General features: G+C 40.5%; 1 protein-coding gene across 2 annotated transcripts in view; it reads left to right on the plus strand.

Moving 5' to 3' along the window:
* atp8a2 (ATPase phospholipid transporting 8A2) overlaps positions 1-23,414 on the plus strand; it is a 631,244-nt gene that overhangs the window by 497,996 nt on the left and 109,834 nt on the right. For both annotated transcript variants that reach the window (XM_041199633.1, XM_041199634.1), the window contains 2 exons: positions 20,144-20,218; positions 21,759-21,881. In XM_041199633.1, coding sequence (XP_041055567.1) covers positions 20,144-20,218; positions 21,759-21,881 — 198 coding nt within the window. The remainder of the gene's footprint in view (positions 1-20,143; positions 20,219-21,758; positions 21,882-23,414) is intronic.

Consider the following 23,414-nt stretch of genomic DNA (forward strand, 5'->3'; position numbering starts at 1 on the left):
CCCACCAGCCTCCGCGTTCAAAGGATCATTCTCCACCATTTCCACCAATTCCAGCATGATGCCACCACCAAACACATCTTCCCTTCACCCCCCCCGGCGGCTTTCCGCAGGGATTGTTCTCTCCGGGACACCCTGGTCCATTCCTCCATCACTCCCTACACCTCAACCCCCTCCCATGGCACCTTCCCATGGAACCGCAGAAGGTGCAACACCTGCACCTTTACTTCCCCACTCTTCACTGTCCAAGGGCCCAAACACTCCTTTCATGTGAAGCCTATACGTTGGAGAAACCAAACGCAGACTGGATGACCGCTTTGTGGAACACCTTCGGTCTGTCCGCAAGCATGACCCAGACCTCCCTGTCACTTGCCATTTCAGCACACCACCCTACTCTCATGCCCACATGTCCATCCTTGGCCTGCTGCAATGTTCCAGTGAAGCTCAACACAAACTGGAGGAACAGCACCTCATCTTCCGACTAGGCACTTTACAGCCTTCCGAACTTAACAATGAGTTCAACAACCTCAGATCATGAACTCTCTCCTCCATCCCCAACCCCTTTCCAATCTCCCTTTTTCCAATAATTTATCATTTTTAAAATATATTTTTCTTTTCCCACCTTGTATTAAATTTATTTCGATCTATTATTTTATCTCCCCCTTTTAGCCCATTTCGATCCCTTCCCCCCACCCCACCAGGGCCATCTGCCACTTACTTGTCCTGCTTTCTACCCTTAATGTCACCATTAGCACATTCCTTAGATAATATCACCACCGTCAACACCACTTTGTCCTTTTGTCTATGACATCTTTGGCAATCTCTTCTTTGCCTCCACCAATCATTGGCCCTCTATCCAGCTCTACCTGTCCCACCCCCCTCAACCAGCTTATATTTCACCTCATTTCTTTATTTCCTTAGTTCTGATGAAGGATCATACGGACTCAAAACTTTAACTGTATTCCTCTCCGCAGATGCTGTCAGACCTGCTGAGTTTTTTCAGCTATTTTTGTTTTTGATTTAAAGGCTCATCCTGTGACCAAATCTGACAATGTATTCATTGCATCATCCCTCCTCAGATGTACCTGAGCTTTTCTGAAGTTAGTTCTCTAGAATTATTTCTTACCTACTATTTTGCAGAGCTGCTTATCCATGTAAGCAGGATTAGAATCATAGAAACTTACAGCACAGAAGGAGGCCTTTCAACTGTCATGTCTATGCTGGCTCTTTGAAAGAGCAATCGTGCTTAGTCCCATGTCTCCACTTTTTGTCCATAACCCTGTAAGGTTCCTCATCCCCAAGTAAATGTCCCACTATCTTTTAAAATTAGTTCAGCTTCTACTACCTTTTCACGTAGAGTGTTCCAGATCCTGGCAACTCTTGAGTGAAAAAAATTCTCCTTACTCCACCTCCGAATCTTTGTTAATGATTTTAAATCTACAACTTATGATTAATGACCCATTCACCAGATTAAATAATTCTTCTTTATGTCCTGCATCAAAATCTCTCATTATTTTGAAAATCCCTTTGGCCACCTCTTAACCTTCTCTGCTTCAAAGAGAAGAATCCTAACTTCTCCAACTACTCATAACCGAAGTGCCCCATTCCTGATAACATTCTGGTAAACCATTGGCTTTTTCTAACCTCAATCTACACAATGCCTTTCATGCATGCACAATGACTCCTCCAATCTTGCCATCATCTGACCTTGAGAACTCTCAAGTCTCTGCTGCTGATTGGGCTCATTCCAACCTCTTCCACAGTCACTTCTGCTCAGAACCTCTATCTGCCTCAAAGCCTTCAACCAACCCTTTCTATTCCTTCACCACATACTCAAGCACCCTGTCCACTTCTAATAATCTTCTCCTTTAAGTGTAAGTTACTACGGGCAGTTATGTAGCACCGGTTTAAAAAAATTGGTAATTGGTTTTGATTGACAATTGTGCCCCTTTAGGGGCAGGGGCAATGATTGACTGTGGACATGAGTAAAATACTGTGGATGCTGGAAATTGGAAATAAAAACAGAACATGCTAGAAATACTCAGCAAGTCAGGTAGCATCAGTGAAGAGAGAAAGAGATGTAATGTTTCAAGTTGATGACTGGTGATCAGAGTTCTGCCGAAAGGTCATCGACCTGAAATGTTAACTCTGTTTTTCTCTCCACAGGTGCTCCCTAATCTGATGAGAATTGGCTGTGGACCTTTGACAAACAGCTCTGTAATTAGAACAAAAACAGAATTACCTGGAAAAACTCAGCAGGTCTGGCAGCATCGGCGGAGAAGAAAAGAGTTGACGTTTCGAGTCCTCATGACCCTTCGACAGAACTGTAATTAGAAGTTTCTAGTATGGGCTTTGCTAAGGCTATGAAGACTCAGATGACCAGCCAGTAAGAAGCCAGCCACATTGTCAGCATTTGAATAGTGTTTACCAAGTAAGAAGTGAACATCATTTTTGACGCTCAATGTTTGCTGAGAGATAGCTCAGGAAAACAATTAGATACTGAATGGGAAATTTAGAATCTCTCAGGATAAATGGATTAAGATGTTTCTCATCCATAATTAACGTGATTTGTGCTCATCAAACAGGCTCCAGGCAATCAATGACCCTGTTCCCTTCTCAAGGACAGTGCATTAATAAAAGCTACTAGCTCAGATTTTAGACAATCTTCGATCTGCGATGTTGGCTTGGGATAACCTTCTCGCAACTAATTCAAAATAAAAGCAGTAGGTGGCGACATCCATTATATTTATTTTATGGGCACAGTGTCTCAAAACTGGCAACATTGGGACCAAGGCCTTGCCAGACTTCAGATCCTTCCAGTTTTTGGGTCAAGTGGCGTTGAGGGTATGTTTTTCAAGTAAGTATTGCCAGGGGCAGTTTTTTAAGAAATACAGACAATGCTGCAAGATAAACCAGGAAATTCTTTGGAGCTGCTTCCGATCTGTCAGCGTTACTTAGCAGAAGCTCTGTTTATGCGTGTTAATGGGATTTCAGCAACTCTTCAGTGAAGTGTTGGTGGTGGAGTGGGTGCAGCTCCAAGGAATTTCCCAACCATACAGTTAGATCAAAGATGTTGGTGAGGAAAGTCAGGTGATGCCAGCTTTAAAAAAATGTCAATTTTCGGACATCACCCAGTTTTAGATAGCCGGATTTGAGACACTGTACCTGTAGATGAATTAGCTATTCAATAATATTGAATGTCGACAATCTTTCAACTTGATCTATCTTTGGTCACTGGAACTGAATGTCTCACCAGACTTTATTAACACATGAGAATACTTCTGTTTCAAGGTGCACCACCACAATGCATATTTGATCTTCATCTGCCATAACATAACTTGCATTTCCTGTGTTAAGCAAACTCTAGCTCAAGGAAAAAACATAATCAACCTTATTTTTCTAGCAATATGACTGCAAGTTTGAAAAATTCCACAAAGACAAAAATTATCTTTTTTCTGCTGGGCCTGACTGTTGTTTACCAAAGCATTGGGCCATGTTAACTGTCATGCCCAGTACCAGCATGTCACATTATGAATTTTCAGTCAACAACACTAAACCTGAGTGTAATATGTAACATAAAAGACAAAAACTTAATACTAATTTTAAAGTAAGGAGTGTCATTCTAAATCTACAGCTTATAAAGGAGAAATTGTTGCACTAAACCTGGGATCAATCTAGGGCATGGAGGGAACAGAAATGGCTGTAAACATGCACATCTGTTATATTTCATACTATTTCAAAGATGTGTTGATCACATGTGCATATTTACTGCCATTCCTGTTAACATGGATGCTTGCAAGCCTTCAATTCTAATGGCAGCAATGCTTCATTTGAACACAAATATTAGCTGCTGACAGTGTCCTCCATTGGATAGCGTTTTGTTCAGACAATCTATACTTTGAACTTACCCACATTAAATTGAAAAAAAAGTGTAAATTAAAATTCTCCTGTAAGCATGTTTTTCAACAATAAAAGAGAGGCTTTGATTGATTAGTTGATGTAGTTTCTGATTCTAGTGTGAATCTGTACATTCAATTTTGCAATGTGTAATCTTACTCTTTCTACTGCTCAGTCCATTTGTACATATTTAATTGAGTAAACCTTTTAGGAACAAAAGAACAGAAGTAGGCTATTTAACTCCTCAAGCCTTTTTAAAAATTTGTTCATGGGATGTGGATATCGCTGGCTAGGCCAGCATTTATTGCCCATCCCCAATTGCTCCTGAGAAGGTGGTGGTGTGCTGCCTTCTTGAACCACTGCAGTCCATCTGTTGCAGGAACACCCGCAGTGCCCTTAAGAAGGGAGTTCCAGGGTTTTAACCCAGCAACATTGAAGGAACGCTGCCATTTAGTGATACCATAGCTGATCTGCAGCCTAACTCGATACACCTGCTTTTGCCCCACCTTCTCAAGGACAATTAGGGATGAGTTATAGATGTTGGCCTTACCAGTGATGTCCACATCCCATGAATGAATAGAAAAAAATTCCTTAATACCATTGGTTAACAAAAATCCATCAATCTCTGTTTTAAATTTAACAATTAATCTCGCCTGAATTTCTGATGCAGAAGAGAGTTCCAAACTTCTCAAGGTCAATTAGGGGTCGGCAATAAATGCTGGCCAGCCAGCAACCCTACACCCTGTGGAAGAAAATACCTTTTTAAAAAACCTCCACCACCTTTTGCATATTGAAGTGTTTGTTAATCTAATTCCTGAAAGGTCAGGCTTTAATTTTTAGACTATGTCCCTACACCCCGACTCCCTAACCAGTGGAAATTGTGTCCCTCTACCCTATCTGTTTCCCTTAAATCTTGAAAATGTCAATCAAACCACTCTTTGACCATCAAAGTTCCAGGGAATGCAACTCTATTTGTGTAATTTCTTCTTTTAACCTTGGAGTCCAGGTATAATCCTGGTAAATCTATGCTGCACTCCTTCAAGTCTTTAAAATATCGTTCTTAAGCTGTGGTGCCCAGAACTGCTCAGTGATTTTATCTGGCTGAAGCATGACTTCTACCCTGTTGTATTCTAGCCAACATTCTTTTGCCTTTTTAATTATTTTCTGTACCTGTTCATGACATTTTAATGATCTATAGGGCATGGAGGTAATGTCACTGGACTAGTAATCCAGAGGCCTGGGCAGATGCTCTGGGGATACGGGTTCAAATCCCACCACAGCAGCTAGTGAAATTTAAATTCCGTTAATAAATCTGGAACATAAAGCTAGTGCAGTAATGGTGACCATACCACCTTTCATTGATTTCTTGTAAAAACCCACCTGCTTGCTGATGTCCGATAAGGAAGGAAATCTGCCATGCTTACCTGGCGTGGCCTACATGTGACTCCAGATCCAAAGCAGTGTGATTGACTCAACTGCCCTTTGAAATGGCCTAGCAAGGCACTTAGTTCAAGTGCAATTAGGAATGGGCAACAATGGGATGGCCAGCGACGCCCACATCCCATGAAAGAATAAAGAATCTATGTAGTTGCACCACAAGCCTCTTTGGGTCTCCATTGTTTCTAGAATTTCACTATTTAGAAAGTACTCTGTTCTATCCTTTTTCAGTCCAAAATAGCTGACCACACATTTGCCTACATTGAAATCCATTTGCCACAGTTTTCCCATTCACTTAACATATAAATATCCCTTTGTAATGTTACGCTTCCATCTACACTGAAGGGCCCCTCGCAGGGCCAAATGGCCTACTCCTGCTCCTAAGTCCTACACTGCTTACACTGCCACCTATCTTTGTGTCATTAACAAATTTGGATACATCTATGTCGTTAATAAATACAGTGAATAGTTGAGACTCAAACAGAGATCCTTGTGGGAAATCATTAGTCACATCCTGCCAATTAAAGTACTTGCCCATTATCCCTGTTGCCTGCCTCCTGCCACTCAGCTACTGCCCTAACTAGGTCAATACTTTGCCTTAATTATAATGAGCTTCAACTTGAGCTATCTCTTGTGAGGGACTTTATCAGTTACCTTCTGGAAGTCCGAATGAATAACATCCATAGACTGGATATGGATGTCCCTGACCACAACTTTAGTCACTTAAAATAATTCAACCAAGATTGTCAGACATTACCTACTCTTACAAATCCCTGGTGGCTCACTAAACAGCTGATAATTATTGGCAGTTGTTCCACCCATTTGAGTTAATGTAAAATTTTCCCTGACATTAACCTAGTGCTGAATACTGTGATGTTAACATGCTAAGTTATTTTAATTTTAGTAATTAATTTTGTGGGGCATAATTCCAATGCCAATTTTTGCTGAATTGAACATTAATACAATACTACAGTGATATTCAAAAGGTTTTATCTAGAAGAAGGCACTTTATCTCCTAAACATTATTTCACCACATAATTTTCAACCATGTAATTCTTGTATGTTTATCCTCTGATGGTACAGGCTAGTGTACACAACATGTAAATTCTCAAGCTGGATCGCATAAAGAAAGAAGGAGCTGTTAGAAAGTGCTGGAAAAGCTCAACAGGTCTGGCAGCATCTGTGGAGAGAGAAACAGTTAATGTTTCAAATCAAATATCGTATTCAACCCTAAACATTAACTCTGTTTATCCCTCCACAGATGCTGTCAGGCCTGCTGAATTCTTCCAGCACTTTGTTTTTATTTCAGACTTCCAGCATCTGGAGTATTTTGCCTTTATCCATTTATATTGTGTCTTATTGTATCCCAGAATATCTCAAAATGATGCACAGCCAATGATTTTGTTTTGAAATGTAGTTACAGTTGTTAGATAGGCAGATCCAACAACCGTTTGCACGCAGCAATGTTCCATGCTCAGCACTTTAGATGAATCGCTAATTATTGTGTTTTTAGTACCAAAAGTTGTTACTGCTTTGAATAATGACCTGGGAATTATGTTCACCTGAACAAGCCTCAGTTTAACTCCCTCTGTACTAAATTGAGCTGTCAGCTAAGATTAGTTGCTTAAATTCACTCATTCAATTCAATGGGTAGCATTGTGAATTGGTGTCTTTGCCGCAACCTCAGCTTATTGCTGCGCTGAGCATAGAACTGTGCTTCCTAGGTTGAAACTGGGGGAGGCGGTGACGTAGTGGCATTGTCACTGGACTGGTAATCCAGAGACCCAGGGTAATGCTCTGGGGACCCGGGTTTGAATCCCACCGTGACAGATGATGGAATTTGAATTTAATAGACATCTGGAATTAAAAGTCTGATGATGACCTTGAAACCATTGTTGAACGTCATAAAAACCCACCTGGTTTACTAATGTCCTTTCAGGAAGGAAATCTGCCGTCCTTACCTGGTCTGACCTACATGTGACTTCAGACCCACAGCAATGTGGTTGATTCTTAAATGCCCTCTGAACAAGGGCAATTAGGGATGGGTAATAAATACTGGCCTAGCCAGTGACATTCACGTCCCGTGAACAAATAAAAAAAAAGAAACACATTAATTTTGGGAAGGGATATTTTTTCCCCTTCTAAAACTGTTAAAACTCCTTGTAGCTGTCAAGTATTCCATAATGATCTGTGAGACAATTGCTGAAACTGCTCCTGTTTACAGCTGGTAGGATTGAACATCAGGAGCTCTTGACAATCCTGGTCCACAAAAGTTTGCCCACATGGATGCAATTCAATACTTTCGGGATCGATTGCTCTTGCCTTTTGTTTTTGTTTCTATTACTTGAAGTGGCTGATGTGATTCATTGTTCAGCAGTAATTCCTGCATGTTTGACAAGTCTACCTTGTGACGTATAGCAGAGTAAAATCTACCATCCGTATAACTGATCTCCACTGTCAAGAATGCCAATAACAGCATTAATCAAAAGCTAGAGGCTTCTGGCTAATTTTTCCCAAGCTGTCAAATCCCAGTTATTCATTATTTGTACAATTATGCTGAGTTTATACCAAGCATCCAGAACCTTTCCAATGTATAAAAGAAAAGCTCAAATTACTTGGTCAATTGAAGTGAACACACTCAAATGTAAACATTAACATTCTGATGGAACAGGGAATTCTTCTGTACCTTGACTATGTTGGGAACTGTGGTTTCTAATACAAATTGCACTCAGACTAGCCTGTCATTTATCTCTGTCCAAAGTGATTTATATAAGCAAGCTCTAAATATCAGTGAGGTCTGCAACATCTGTTGATGTCAATCCTTTGAAGTCCAATCACATGGCAAAGAAACTGTTGGTATTGCAGTAGCTGAAGTCCCCTCACTGGCATCTGCATTTACCTTGAGACTGTTAGAAGTTGAGCCTGAAGTTGGGGCTTTGTTTACACTGGTATAACACTGATGTCATACTATTTCTCCTTGCATTTATATAGTGCTTAATCACATCAAAACACCTCCAGATGTTTCACACAAAGAATTCCTTTTGAAGTGCAGTGACTTTTTATGAAGGCAAACAAGGCAGTTATTCTGCAATAGTAACATCCTTCAAACAGCCAAGAGATGAATGATCAATTGATCTGTTTATTATCAGTATTGGCTGAGGTAGTAATGTTAACCAAGACCCTAAGAAAACTCCCTTCCTGTCTTCAAATTGTCGGATCATCAGTGTCCATTTGAGTCACAGCAGCTGGCAGATCTGACATCATCCAACGTACGGTGCCATCAAAATAGTAGCCATTTCCTCAATACAACTTGGGAGCAACACTTATGCTGAAACTCGAAGTATGGGGGTCAAACATCAATCCTTCTGAATCAAAACTCAGAGTGCTTTAGCTGTGTGGTGTTGGTGGCCAAAGGGGTGAACTGTCAGTTTTGATTTTTTTTGGGGAGAGGGAACTTGTGTTACAGAAATACCATCATAGTATGCTCTAAAGAACATGTCACCATAGCCAGCATGGGGTAGGTCCAACACATTAATGCAAGCTCTGGCATTCTCATGGGTAGCACTAATGAATTGACTAAGATGCAATGTTGACACCACACAATCAGGAACACAAGGATACCATAAGATCCTGTAATATTTTGTCTGAGCACTGGAACTGCATGTTTGAAACTTACTGCCATATGTTCAGCATGAATAAATGAATTGGGACTGTTTTTTATTGGTTTGTTCATTGATTTTGCTTGTTTCAAACCAGGAATTTTTTATGCTTAACCAGTTGGATGTTGATGATGGCATATGAAAGTTATCCTCCAACAACAAAATGCTGGTTTCATATTTGCCATAGGAAGCACGTTATAACGCAGTATTTTGCAACATGTAATTTTAGGAAAATACATTTGTAGAAAACATTGATTTCTCCAAACCACCAAAAAAAAGCTACAGAAGAATTAACACAATAGCCAGCATCATTCCAAATGAAGCAGCAAGTCACATGGCTCATCAGTGAGGTTTGGCAACATCTTTCAAACAGCCAAGAGATGAATGATCAATTAATCTGTTTATTACCTATATTGGCTGAGGGAGTAATATTAGCCAAGACCCTAAAAAAACTCCCTTCCTGTTCTTCATAAAGTGGGATCATCAATGCCCACATGAGTTACAGCAGCTGGCAGATCTGACATCATCTAACGTACGATACCATCAAAATAGTAGCCATTTCCTCAATGCAACTCTGGAGCAACACTTACCTAAAGTTCAGGGATTACTCCAGGTCATTCACAAGCCAGATCCTTGGTCAGGGGTTAGAAGAGTAATACTTATATAAAACTTAAAGGAAAAGGCTTAAGTGACAAGAAGATTTACATGAACAGCCAATTGGACTTCTTATTAAGATAAAAGCAAACAACTGCGGATGCTGGAGATCCAAAACAAAAACAAAAAAAAAATACCTGGATAAATTCATCAGGTCTGACAGCATCTGCAGAGAGGAACACAGTTAACGATTCGAGTCCGTATGACTCTTCAACAGAACTAAGGAAAAATAGAAGAGAGGTGAAATATAAGCTGGTTTAAGGAGGGGTGGGACAAGTAGAGCTGGATAGAGGGCCAGTGATAGGTGGAGATTGTCAAAAGATGTCATAGACAAAAGGACAAAGAGGTGTTGACGGTGGTGATATTAGCTAAGAAATGTGCTAATAAGTGACATTAAGGGTAGAAAGCAGGATGAGCAAGGTACAGATAGCCCTAGTGGCTGTGGGGTGGGGGGTAGGGATCAAAATAGGCTAAAGGGTGGAGATAAAACAATGGATGGAAATACATTTAAAAATAATGGAAATAGGTGGGAAAAGAAAAATCTATATAAATCGTTCCCTCTGGGACACCCTGGTCCACTCCTCCATCACCCCCTACACCTCAACACCCTCCCACGGCACCTTCTCATGCAACTGCAGAAGGTGCAACACCTGCCCCTTTATTTCCCCTCTCCTCAACATCCAAGGGCCCAAACATTCCTTTTAAGTGAAGCAGCATTTCGCTTGCACTTCCCTCAATTTAGTCTACTGCATTCGTTGCTCCCAATGTGGTTTCCTCTACATTGGAGAGACCGAACACAGACTGGGTGACTGCTTTGTGGAACACCTTCGGTCTGTCTGCAAGCATGACCCAGACCTCCCTGTCGCTTGCCATTTCAACACTCCACCCTGCTCTCATGCCCATATGTCTGTCCTTGGCCTGCTGCAATGTTCCAATGAGGCTCAATACAAACTGGAGGAACAGCACCTCATCTTCCGACTAGGCACTTTACAGCCTTCCAGACTTAATATTGAGTTCAACAATTTTAGATCATGAACTCTCTCCTCCATCCCCACCCCCTTTCCGATTCCCCTTTTTTCCAATAATTTATATAGATTTTTCTTTTCCCACCTATTTCCATTATTTTTAAATGTATTTCGATCCATTGTTATCTCTACCTTTTAGCCTATTTCAATCCCTTCCCCCCACCCCACCCCTACTAGGGCCATCTGTACCTTGCTCGTCCTGCTTTCTACCCTTAATGTCACCTATTAGCACATTTCTTAGCTAATATCACCACCGTCAACACCTCTTTGTCCTTTTATCAATGACATCTTTTGGCAATCTCCTCCCATCTATCCAGCTCCACTTGTCCCACCCCTCCTTAAACCAGCTTATATTTCACCTTAGTTTTGTTGAAGAGTCATACGGACTCGAAACGTTAACTGTGTTCCTCTCCACAGATGCTGTCAGACTTGCTGAGTTTTTCCAGGTATTTTTATTTTTGTTTTTGTTCTGGACTTCTTATTAAGTTTATTTTGGCAGGTAATGGCATGTCAGAAAAATAAAAGGTACGATATTAAAGATGTGCAGAAACAGAGAGACTGGTGATATAACTGCGCAAATCATTGAAGATGACAGAGCAGTTTGAGAAAGTGGATCCTGGGATTTATAACTTAGAGGCATAGATTATAAAAGCAAGAAAGTTATGACAAATCTCTATAGAACACTGGACACCACACTTTAGGAATGATGTGATGGCTTTAGAGAGAGTGCAGAAAAGTTTTAAGAGAATAATTTCATGCATGTGGGACTTCAGTCACGTGGATAGATTGGTGAAGCTTGAGTTGTTCTCAGAAAAGAGAAGATTGAGGGATTTGATAGAGGTGGTTAAAATCCTGAGGGATCTGGACAGCATAGATCAGTGGAAAGATCGAGAACCAAAAGGTATTGACATAAGGTGATTGGCAAAAGAAGCTGAAACTTTTTACATAATGAGTGGTTAGGATTTGGAATGCACTGGCTGAGAGTGTGCTGGAAGTAGGTTCAATCATGGCTTTCGAAAGGAATCTAGGTAAGCACTTGAAGAGAAATAATTTGCAGGGCTATGGGGAAAAGGCAGGGGAGAGGAGCCAACTGAGTTGCTCTTGTAGGGTGCCAGCACAGATACAACAGGCAGAATGGCCACCCCCTGTGCTGTAACCATTCTATGAAAAGTAGAGTTTCAGTCCTTAAAATATATTAAGTCTGGTTAAACTACAAGATCAAGACCTCTTGGAACTTTCAGGTGACAACTACGATATTCCCAATCCCCAGCCCTGCATTTATATGTAATTTGGCCCCTTCTTCCTTGGGCTGAGGAGAGATAAATACTACATGCTTTTTTACATTTCCTGCATACTATATGGTAGCTGACCACAAATACAAAGCAAACAAACTAGCTGTTAAAATTCAGTGCCGAGAAGCTTCAAGTGATCAGTAACATAAATTGTAGGACAAACCCAGGTTTTGTTGGGCTCATCAAGGTATGATATGATACTACAAGGAGAATGGAATAGTTTGCATTTGCAACCTCATCAGTATTAAACGCCCAAAATAGTTATAGATTCAGAGCAATGCTCCCTCTGCTCTATCACAAGAATTACTTCAACTGAACATCTCAAACACCTGCACATTTATGTGGTATTCATTCTATTTCCTGCACCAATCATCCTTCAACCTGTCTGAATGATATTGCCGATTTGTGTTGACCGAGTAGCAGTGTTAGTCTGAATTTGGGGCTGTCTTATGCTGTATGTCCATGCCCAATAGGAACTGAATTGAAACTGGAGCCCAGGCTAAAGGTCAGTATCTAACCTCTCCCTTCACGCTATCCATTATCACCCATGTGTTGTAACGATGTTAGCTCTGCTGCCTAGTGAGGTTGCTCAGTCAGCTTATTCTCTTTCTTTTTTACTCTTTTTGGTGGTGAGGGAGGGATGGGGAGGATGTAGGCGAGGGCAGAATCTTCCAGTACCTGACTCTAGAGTGTTCAGTTGCCAGTAAACCAGGTGATAGCTAGCCCAGACAGCAGTTGGTACTCATTAGTCTTCCTTAGTCTTTCAGCAGGTCTTCGCTGAGGAACAGTGAGCATGTTTAATGCCTTCTGTCCTGCTAAAAAGTAGCTATTATGGATGTAACCACATGACTTAACCACTTGAGCATGCTAAGTCCTTGCTAATGAGTTTTCACATACACATGTGCAAAATTAAAATGCAGTAAAAAAAACACGTTTCAGCAAAAGAATATATCATTTTCCTATACATTACGTGACTAAGACTGCTGAAATCAACTCTTAGAGTGACTGCAGTGCTTCACTGAAAGATGTATGTTAGAAAACTACTACCATTATATAAACATCATTGTTCATATTTACAACTTGGATTAGAGGAACCTAGAAAGCCAACAAGAATGTCTGATGCAGCAAATGGAAAAATTCACATTTGTGCAGGAAGGTATTCTCTTCTCAAGTAAGAGCTTAAGGAACATTGTGGTAGAGTAAGGGGCTTTGCTTTGCCCTTGTCTCTATTGTGCCTATGCTTGATGTGTATTTTCTAATTCCCAACATTTTTTTCATTTTCTCTCCTCAAAGTATTGTTTTATTCTTGGAGTGCAGATGGATTGGATTTCTTTCTTGTTTCTAATGTTAAAAGATATTGGATGAAATTTCAAAGTGTGTAAGGAAGAAAACTGTATTGAATATTGGTCAGCCACATACTATACAACCCACTCAATCTTCCTTTCCATTGAAGTAGGTGTTATCAGAAGCCTTTTTGCTCTTCTAAGTGTTACTTTGGGAGCAGAAGCATGTGAAATGACTGGTTGCACAGAAGATTGAGGTCACCCTTACTACCTAGATAGAACTGCTACAGGCTGCATCATTTATGTAGGAGGGCTCTGGTTGCAGGTGCTCCTTTGGAATTGAGTGGCAGATGTCCTCTTTTCGGGTTATAAATGCAGAATGATAAAATAAGATATAGAAACAAAAAGTCAACATTTTTAAACAGAAAGCTATAAGGGCAAGTTTTCAACAGATCCAAAACAACAGCTTGCATTTATATAGCACTTTTTATGTGGTAAAATGTCCCAAGGTTCTTTACAGGAGCAGCGCAAACAAAAGATTAGAATTTAGGATGATAGTTAAAAGTTACTTTGCTTAAGTCAAGCGATATAACCTAATGATGTGGGAAAGCACAGTGTGTTTGTTACATATCCTGTACTTACAAAGACAAGTTATACTTCTTGAATTAAGTGAATCCAATCATGACTGTTGCTCTTTAAGTGCACTTATCATGAAATAAATCAGCTTATTGACCTTATCTACCTAGTCCTAATGTACCTTCAAAATATTTGGAGGGAAAGTTACATCAACAGATAAGACACAAAGGAATAGGACATGTTGATGGGGTTTGCTTAAGTAGAATGGGAGGAAGTTCATTTGAAACACCAGCATAAAACAGTTGAGCTGCGTGACCTGTTCTGTGTTAGCATGTTCAAACAACATGACTATCCAGTTCAGATCAACCAAGGATACTTTTGTTAGACCCCTGGGTTGTGCTATTGTGCTGTTGCATATTGAATTGTATAGGCACACCACTAAACATAAAGTGTTTAGACTGCTTATGGCAGTAACTAGTACTTCTGTGCTCCAGATGGTAATAGTGAAATTCATGAGTTTTGATTTTAAAAGAGAAGGCACTGCAGAAGAAGGCTCATTTGTGGAGATCATGGAGAAGAGGTAAGCCAGGACTGTTACTGCTGTAGCATAATTCCAAGGTAAGAAATTGGGGACTGCAGTTTTGCAAAACCACTCGGCAAGGGAGTATAGTTGCAGTTAGTGGACTTTTCATCCATTTTGCCATCTGCAACACACCTTTTGATACAGTCCCATTGCCTGCACCCTGTTCGATGCAGATCCCATAGAACCCCGATTTCCCCAATGTCTTATCTCATGGGAGATTGCAAGTTATTGAAATTAAACTGATTGTCCAGTTTGCATTCAAATCATTTTCAAAAATATGAGATATTGTTGTATACAGTGATACTGTTTCACTTTTTCATTAAAGAATCATTTAGATTTCAAAAGTAAATAAACACTGCCCAAGTGTTTACTCAGTAGACTTCCATGATCAGAGATGGCCTGTTCCTCTGTCATACATTTATCTTTTTAAAGCACAAAATTTAAACACCACGTCTTTAAAGCTTTTGTAAAATGTCTGTTAGATTTTCTTCATCTGTTTCATTGTTTTACAAAACAGAAGCTAATAGCCTGAAGAGAATCATTATATCAGGTAGACTAAATTCTAAGGAAATTCTTAGAAAATGTGTACTATATGTGTTCAGATTAATGGATCTGCCTTTAGCTAAAAACTTGCATTTAAATATTACCTTCAGCATGAAAAATAGTTCCAGAGAGTTTAGGGAAGACAAAAAAATTGAATAGGCAAATGAGTAGATGCTGTGTGGGAGATTAGGAGAAGTGACAGGAATCTTGATCAAAAATTGAATTGTGAGGGGGTTTTAAAGATAGAGAGATGAGAGGCAGAGGTAATTAAAAAGGGAGAACCGAGAGTTGGCCAAGATTGTTGAAAGCTTTGACTGGTGAAAGAAGAGGGAATGTGCAAAAAACAGGCAGAATTGCAAGACCGAAAGATATGCGAAGCTGCAGGAACCTGCAGATTGAAGGGAGACAGGTAGGAACATGATGTCATTAATGATATATTTGTTGGAGGGCTGAAAGCCAGCTGAGTTCAGCAAAGGCAGGAATGGTGGACAAGCATACAAGGTGGCTGCGTTTTGGGCCATTTGGTGTTTATGGAAGGTAGGAGCTGATAGACCAAGCAAAACTTTTGAGAAAACTGTAATTATAATTTAATTTGCTGAGAAAAAAATTGTGACCAAAGAAACATTTCTGGTGCTATGACCCCAGCTGATATTACTACCGAACAAGCCAGATCCCTGGGTGGAACCCAGCTTGATAGATCCTAACTTTTATTTTTTGTTTAGGTACGTGGAGAGTAGCTACTGAACAGAATCACAGGAGTCAGCTGATAAACTTTTAACAAAAGAATAAAACATTGAAAAGATGAACTATGTTACAATACTCCTTCACCCACAACCATAGCTTCACAGATATATACAGATTTGTAAGGATAACACAAGTTACAAAAGCTATCTTATATTCTAATGTTCACAATAAGTACACAGTAAATGTAAACTAACAGGTGACCCGTGGTCAGACACACCACACTCTGAAACCAAGGGCTGAATCTTCTGGTTGGCGTGTGAGGTTGGGCCCAACACGCTAACGCGTAAAATGATGCGCGATGACATTGGGCGTGTTTCCTGAAGTCATCACGTCATCTTGACATTTCATTCGGTGGACTCACACTGGAGATGGCTGTGCATCCGCCAAGAAGTCAACAGCCTATTAAGGCCATTAAAAAACCAATTGAACTATTTAACACTGCCTGCCCAACCTTAAGGTTGGCAGGCAGGCGAAGAGCACAAGCGGTCTTTGTGTTTTTCAGGAAACCTCATCCATTGGCGGGATGAGGTTTCCTGAAGCTTTTATAAAATAAATAAATAAATTTTCCAATTTTGCTGTCACATGAGGGGACATATTTAAATAAATTTTTACTTCATTTATTTAAATGTTTTATAACCTATTCAATTGCCCCGAGGCAGCTCTGCCCACGTAAAATGGCGGTGTGCAGCCAATTGTGGGCAGCGATCAGCTCCATGCCTGCCCCCGCCCAGCCCACCTGCCATAGGTAAGATTCTACCACAAGTGACAGATGCCACCCCAAACAGATGCTACGGATCTCTAATCAACTCCACCGTCACACAGAGTCAGCCAGTCTCATTGAACTCCGTCTTTTACACGAGGGTTTCCGAACTTCACTCACAAAGAACTCGCTTTCGAACTTTCTCCCAAAAGATGCCTTCTTTCAGACGTCTTCTGCAAGGGTCCACCTCCAGGGTTTCAAACTCTCCTTCCGATATTCCTCTCCTCTGGATTGCCATGTGCATCCAAACTTCCTTCCACATACTCACTATCACTGACTCAGCCATGCTAACAAAGCACCACTGCTTCACATGCCCATAGTAAAGAGTTACAGAACTTCAGCTGTCTCTTTGGATCTTCTGACTTCTCACAAGCCACTTTTGCTTTAAATCTGCTTCCTGCAGCTTTTCTTCTCTTTAAGCTTTGAGCCTTCCTCTCTGCTCCTTACTGCCACAGAACAAGACCTTTTCCAGACTCCTGTCCTTCCTTTGACTAAAAGGTCTTCTTGGGACCCCTCCTTTCTATCTCACTCCTTGGCTTTGCGACGTTTCAGTTCTTTTGGAAAATCTGCTCTCTCTGCAGGTCCCTCTCCCAGTATCCAGTCTTTCTGGAACCCTGCCTCAATTTCAGTTTGGGACTAGCTATCTGTCGCTCTTGTGTCCAGTCTCTCCGGCAGCTGCTTCCAACTGAATTCAAACTGCTTCTTCTTAGTTTTGTGTGTGTGACCAACCTTCAAGAGTCGTAAAATTCTCATTAGAAATGCAGGTATACAAACAGAGCTTTTGACTTGCTGTCTTCACTGAAAAATGAAACCGCATCCCAAGTTTCACCTTTTAACCCACAAATAGAAAAATATAAATTCAACTTGAACTTAAAGATACACATTATTCTTAACACACCCAAACACACCTATAACTAACTTAAGCTATCTCTATTTCCTAACACTGGGACATTGGAACGTTGGGAATAGAGTAAGTCATTTAGCCTGTTGACTCTGCTCTGCTGTTAGATTCAAGGACTTGAAAGGCTAGATAGAGAGAAACTCTTTCCTCTGATCGGGGTGCCCAGAAGAAGGGGACATAACTTCAGAATTAAAACTAGGCCATTCAGTTGTGAGGAAACAATTCTTCGTGCAAAAGGTAATGAAAATGTGGAACTAGTTGCCCACTTCCAGAAAAAGCTTTTGAGGCTTGGTCAATTGAAACTTTCGAAACTGAGATTAATAGATTTTTGCTAGGCAATGGTGTTGAGGGTTACAGTGCCAAGGTGGTAGGTGGATTTAAAACATATATCAGCCATGATATCATTGAATAGTGGAAAAGATAGAGGGGGCTGAATGTTACTACTTCTATTATATTCCTAGGTCCTGACCATTCTGCACCTGAACTCCATTTATCTGTCTTTGCTCCATATCTCTTAATATTTTTACCTAACAGAAGTTTAGGTATCTCAGTCTTGAAAGCTGCAATTGTCCCAGCATTCACAGTCTTAGAAAGGCATTGTTCCAAATTTCTACCACACTTTCTATGAAAAGTGCTTCCTGAAAGCTTTCTTTTATTGATACGATCTAGTGGCATTGGCATTCAAGATTGGATGCCTTCAGAAATTCTCACAAGTTTCTCATCGGCAGCTTTCTCGTCATCTTTGTCACTTTTGATTCATATTTATTTTATCTCTTTCTGATTTATTGTTCTTTTACTTTGAGCTAATCAGCAACATGTGACTGGAAAAGAGTGATGCTAGCATTGTGATGTTATAGAAAGTAAAAGTTATCCAAGAAATGTGTTTATATGGAAGACTTTTAGTATAGAATAGTTGAATTATAGATTATAAATGGATATATACTTATGCATCTGCAGTGACATTGTCACATTGGTAAATGAGATGTGCTGTTTTGCAAAGAGACGTAAGCTATGCTGTTATTGTGCAGCTATGTACCTTTAGTGCCACAGCTTAATAGCTGGTCAGAGTTTAACTGTTGTACAGTGAGGATTGGAAGACGCTGGCAGGTTTCAGTCTCTTAGCAATCGCAAACAACCAGAATATAATTACTTGCTTTTCTATTTTTAAAAGAATTGGTGGATGAAACATGCACATGCATTGCTTTTATATAAGTCGACAGATACATAGGATTAGAGTGTGAATAGCAAGTTCATTTGTTTCTTATTTACAGCTTCTCACCTATTGTGGGTTAATTGAAGTTTTCTTTTACAATGTCCCAAGTAAATGGCATTAAAAACCATTTCAATGCAACCAACTCATCCTTGGTGCTGTGCAGCAGTAAATGATTCAAATGTGATATGTCTTGTTTGTGGTGATAGTTTATCAGGTAGAACTTTAACACTTCATGATATTGAACCTAAGTTTGTCAGTCTCAATCACACAAGTAAACAACCTTTTTATGCTTGTAATAGACATATTTATTAATTTTGTTTAATTTCGTTATTGCGCAGCCTTTGCATAGTGCTAGCTGTATGTAAAGAAAAACCTTGCATTTAAATAACACTTTTCAGGTCCTTGGGATACTTTGAGCTCTCAAAACCAGTAAAATACTTTTAATGAAGGGAATGCAGAGGAGATTTACCAGGATGTTGCCTGGGCTGGAGAGTTTTAGTTATGAGGAGAGGTTGGATAGTCTGGGGTTATTTTCCCTGGTGCAGAGGAGATTGAGGAGCGACATGATTGAGGTGTATAAAATTATGAGGAGCATTGATAGGGTAGACAGGAAGGAATATTTCCCCTTGGCGAAGGGATCAATAACCAGGGGGCATAGATTTAAGGTAAGGGGCAGGAATTTAGAGGGGATGTGAGGAAGAAGTTTTTCACCCAGAGGGTGGTGGGAATCTGGAACTCATTGCCTGAAAGGGTGGTAGAGGCAGAAACCCTCATAACGTTTAAGAGTATTTGGATGTGCACTTGCGATGCCATGGCATACAAGGGTATGGGCCTAGTGCTGGAAAATGGGATTAGAATAGTTAGATACTTGTTTGACGGGTGCAGACTCGACGGGCCAAAGGGCCTTTTTGTATGCTGTAAACCTCTATGACTCTATGAAGAGTCATTGTTATTATGTTGGCACATATGGCAGCCAATCATTGCTAAGCAAGATAAAGGATAACCCATTTTGTTGGTGTTGATTGAATTAAACTAAATGTTGACCATGACATTGAGAGAACTCCATGGCTCTACCTCATATAATCCTGCAGAATCTTTTATGTCATATTGAGCAGGTAGAGGCTTTATTTATAGTCTCATCCAAAGAATGATTATAATCATGCGAGTGGCCATTTTCTATCGAGGGGCGATACCATTTTCATTTCTTTCTGTCTGGTAAGGCAAATGTTGTATAGGATTAGCAAGACAGTGGCATAATTAGCCCATTCCCCCATAAGTGATGATGATCCATGCTGTGTGTGATTCCACGGGAGCTGAGTACCATTTCATGTGGCAAGCAGCTGTATTCCTTTTAAAGTCATGATCTTTCTTTAAAAAACAGAATTGAGAAGGAAGAGGATATGTCTTTCAAAGTTATAACTGAGTCCAAATTATGTTCTCTTTATGATGGTGAGAAAGGTTTTTACTGGAAAAAATGTCCTATTTTATTCGGAAGTAATCTCCCATTTTCTGAGTGCCTGTTAGCTTACTGATGATAGACAATCAATTGGGAATAAACTGTTGATTTTTTCTGTTACAGCTTTGGTTTGCATTTGTCAATGGGTTTTCGGGACAAATTCTCTTCGAGCGATGGTGTATTGGCCTCTATAATGTGGTAAGTACCATCTGAACATTATGTTACAATGCAGGACAATGTCTTACAAAGTTTATTTACTCTCATTTGCCCCAAAAACAACTTTGATCAACAGGCCTACGTCTCTTGTGCACCAAAACTTAACCTTGGGCTGGTTTTCACCGGTGCTGTGGCTCCTCTCCATGCACTGCCCCAACCACCCCCACTCTTGGCTAAATAGTCGGTGGATAGGTGAAGAATGGTAAACCTAATGTCATTTACTGGCCAGTTGGCTGGAGGCAGGATTTTTGGCCCTCAGGGAAAGGAAGACCAACTTCAGAGAGCTCTTGGCTAATCGGATGGCTGAGAGCTAGCTCTGTGTTCCCTGCAGCACCAGGCAAGAGTGGTTGCCACTGCTAAAATTGCAAACAGTCCCCAATGGCAATCGTTGCTGGAGCCGGACACCAAGATCAGTGGTAGAGATTTCACTTGGGTCAGGCTGGCAGGCCTCAGTGAGGGAGCTGGGTGGGGGGGCAGGCTTTAGAGGCCAGAAGGTGTAGGATACAAGAGGAAGTGTGATCTTGTTTGCTGGGGAGAGGTGGGGGAGGGTGCCTCCAATGGGCAGAGAGGACCCGCAAAGGAGGCCCTTTCCCTCATCTTGCCCAACACAGCCTAGGCAACTAAAACTGCAGAGCTTTTCACATGGGGCTGAGGGTAAAATACTGGTGGGGCTGGAATGAGGTCCTTAAGTGGACATTAATAGGCCACCTAAGTACCACAATTGGTATGAGGATGGAGTGTGGGCCGCCCGATGCCTCTACCACCCCATAAAATTTAGGGGCAGGCAGGTAGGTGGCAGGAAGGCCACATGCTGGATTTTATGAGCCTCCCCCCGCCCCCCCACCACCACCGCCGCCTTCAAATCTGCCAGTAGGGGAGTGTAAAATCCAGCCCCATGTGTAAATGAGTGTAGCATCCCTCAGAGCTAATGTCTACCTGAGCCATCAAAATAAATACACAGGACCTTGATTTTTCATTTTGTCCTAAAAGGGTGTCACAAGCAACAGTGCAGCTCTGCCTCATTGCCTCATTATTGCACTTGAGTGTTCATTTAGGTTATGAGCTAAAGCAATGCCACCCAACCCTGTACCTACAGGCAGGAGTGAGAATGGTCCCATCTGAGCCAAATAAGTTGATGGTTGCTATTTCCTCTGAATCCCTGTTCCTAAACGTCACTTCCTCTCCACTGTTAAAAATGTTCTCAAAACAGATTTTTCAACTACACCTTCAATCATCTCTCCTAATTCCTCCACTCTCATATTCCTTTCTCTTACTTATTTCTATTTGTGAAGAGCCTCGGGCCCCATTTTACCTTAAAGGTGCTATGTAAATAGAAGATGTTTTTCACCTTGGTATTTGTGAAATATGTATAATTTATCAAATGCATACTTTATTCTAAATGTCGTGGGCTTTAATAACTTTTAGTACAGAATTTATGATTTAGTAACTATAAAGCACTTGAAGCTTACGCTCGTATCAATTTTTTATTATTCACGGAAGTCTTTTTCAATTCCCTCTCCAGATTTTCACAGCCTTACCTCCCTTCTCGTTGGGCATTTTTGAAAGGACATGTAGTCAAGAGAACATGCTGCGATTTCCACAGCTTTATAAGATTACCCAGAATGCAGATTGCTTTAACACAAAGGTAATTATTATGGAACCCCAGCACTGTGTAAAGTGCATAAGGGCAGCTTCAGTGTGATGCTAAGAATAAAAAATTATATTTTACCTGTTACAGTTTTGGGGCTGGAATTAGATATTCTCGTGTTCCGAACCCTTTGTTTTGGGAACTGGATGCCTTAAACTCAAGTGTGTCACCATATACATTTTTTTTAATCTTCAAGAAGCAAATTAGTTGGTTCTTTAGTAAGATAAAGTCAAATATAAATCAACAAAATGTTTTTTTTTTATTTATGAAAATAAAAATTGCACAGAATTAATACTTATTTTGCAAAACTCCTTGTAACCTAAAAAATAACAAGGCTGAAAATGCTGTTCAATTCACGTTTTCTGGCTAGCATTTTCATTGAATCTAATCAGAAATGTATTTAAGGGGACAATTTCCTGTTGTTAGGTATAGATTCCATATCACATCTTACCACACATAATGTGCTTCTTTATTTCTTGGCTAGGAAGAAAGTTTGAGATTTGACTTCTTACCCTAACCAATAATAATCCTTCAACAATAACTTGCATTTATATAGAGCTTAACAAAAATATTAGAAAAAATGTATGCGGAGCCAAATAATATATTAATTTAGGTGGCCAAAAGCTTTGTGTGGATTTTAACAACAAGGACTATTTATATTTTTAAGCATTGTTAACGTAATCAACTGTCACGAGGCGCTTCACAGAAGCATCATCAAAGAAAATTTGACGCCTGGCCATATACGGAGATATTAGAGCAGATGACCAATTTGCTTGACCAAAGAGTAGGTTTTAAGAAGTGCTTTACAAATGAAAAAGAGTCAGAGAGCAAGAGAGGTTTAGGGAAGGAATTCCAGTGCTTAGGACCTTGGCAGCTGATGGCACAACTGACCATGATGGAGTGATTAAAATTGAGAATGGGCAAGAAGCATGAATTGAAGAAGTGCTGATATCTTGGAGGGTTGTAGATCTTGAGGAGTTTACAGAGATTGGGAGAGGCAAAGCCATAGAAGGATGTGCAAACAAGGACAAGAATTTTAAAATTGAGGTGTTGCTTAACCAAGAGCCACTGTAACCCAGCAAGAAAAGAGGTGATGAGTGAACTGAACTGGACTTGGTGCGAGTCAGGATACAGGCAGCAGAGCTTTAAATTACCTTATGTTTATGAAGGGCGGGAGATGGGATGCTAGCCAGGATGGCATTGGAATGTGAAGTCTAGAGGCAACAAAGGCATGGACGATGATTTCAGCAACAGATGACCTGAGGTTAGGGCAGAGTTGGGTGATATTACGAAGGTGGAAATAGGTGGTTTTGGTGATGGTGCAGATATATAGTTGAAAGCTCACACTGAGGTTGAATATGACACCAAGATTGTGAACAGTCTGGTTCAGCCTCTGACAAGTGCCAGGGAGAGGGATGGAGTTAGTGGCCAGGGAATGGATTTTGTGGCCAAGGCCAAATATAATTGCTTCAATCTTCCCAATTTTTAGTTGGGGGGTTCTTAAAGGAGTATAAGGAGTTCAAGAGACAG

Source organism: Carcharodon carcharias, chromosome 11 (assembly GCF_017639515.1).
Source record: "Carcharodon carcharias isolate sCarCar2 chromosome 11, sCarCar2.pri, whole genome shotgun sequence".
In the NCBI taxonomy this organism is placed as follows: domain Eukaryota; kingdom Metazoa; phylum Chordata; class Chondrichthyes; order Lamniformes; family Lamnidae; genus Carcharodon; species Carcharodon carcharias.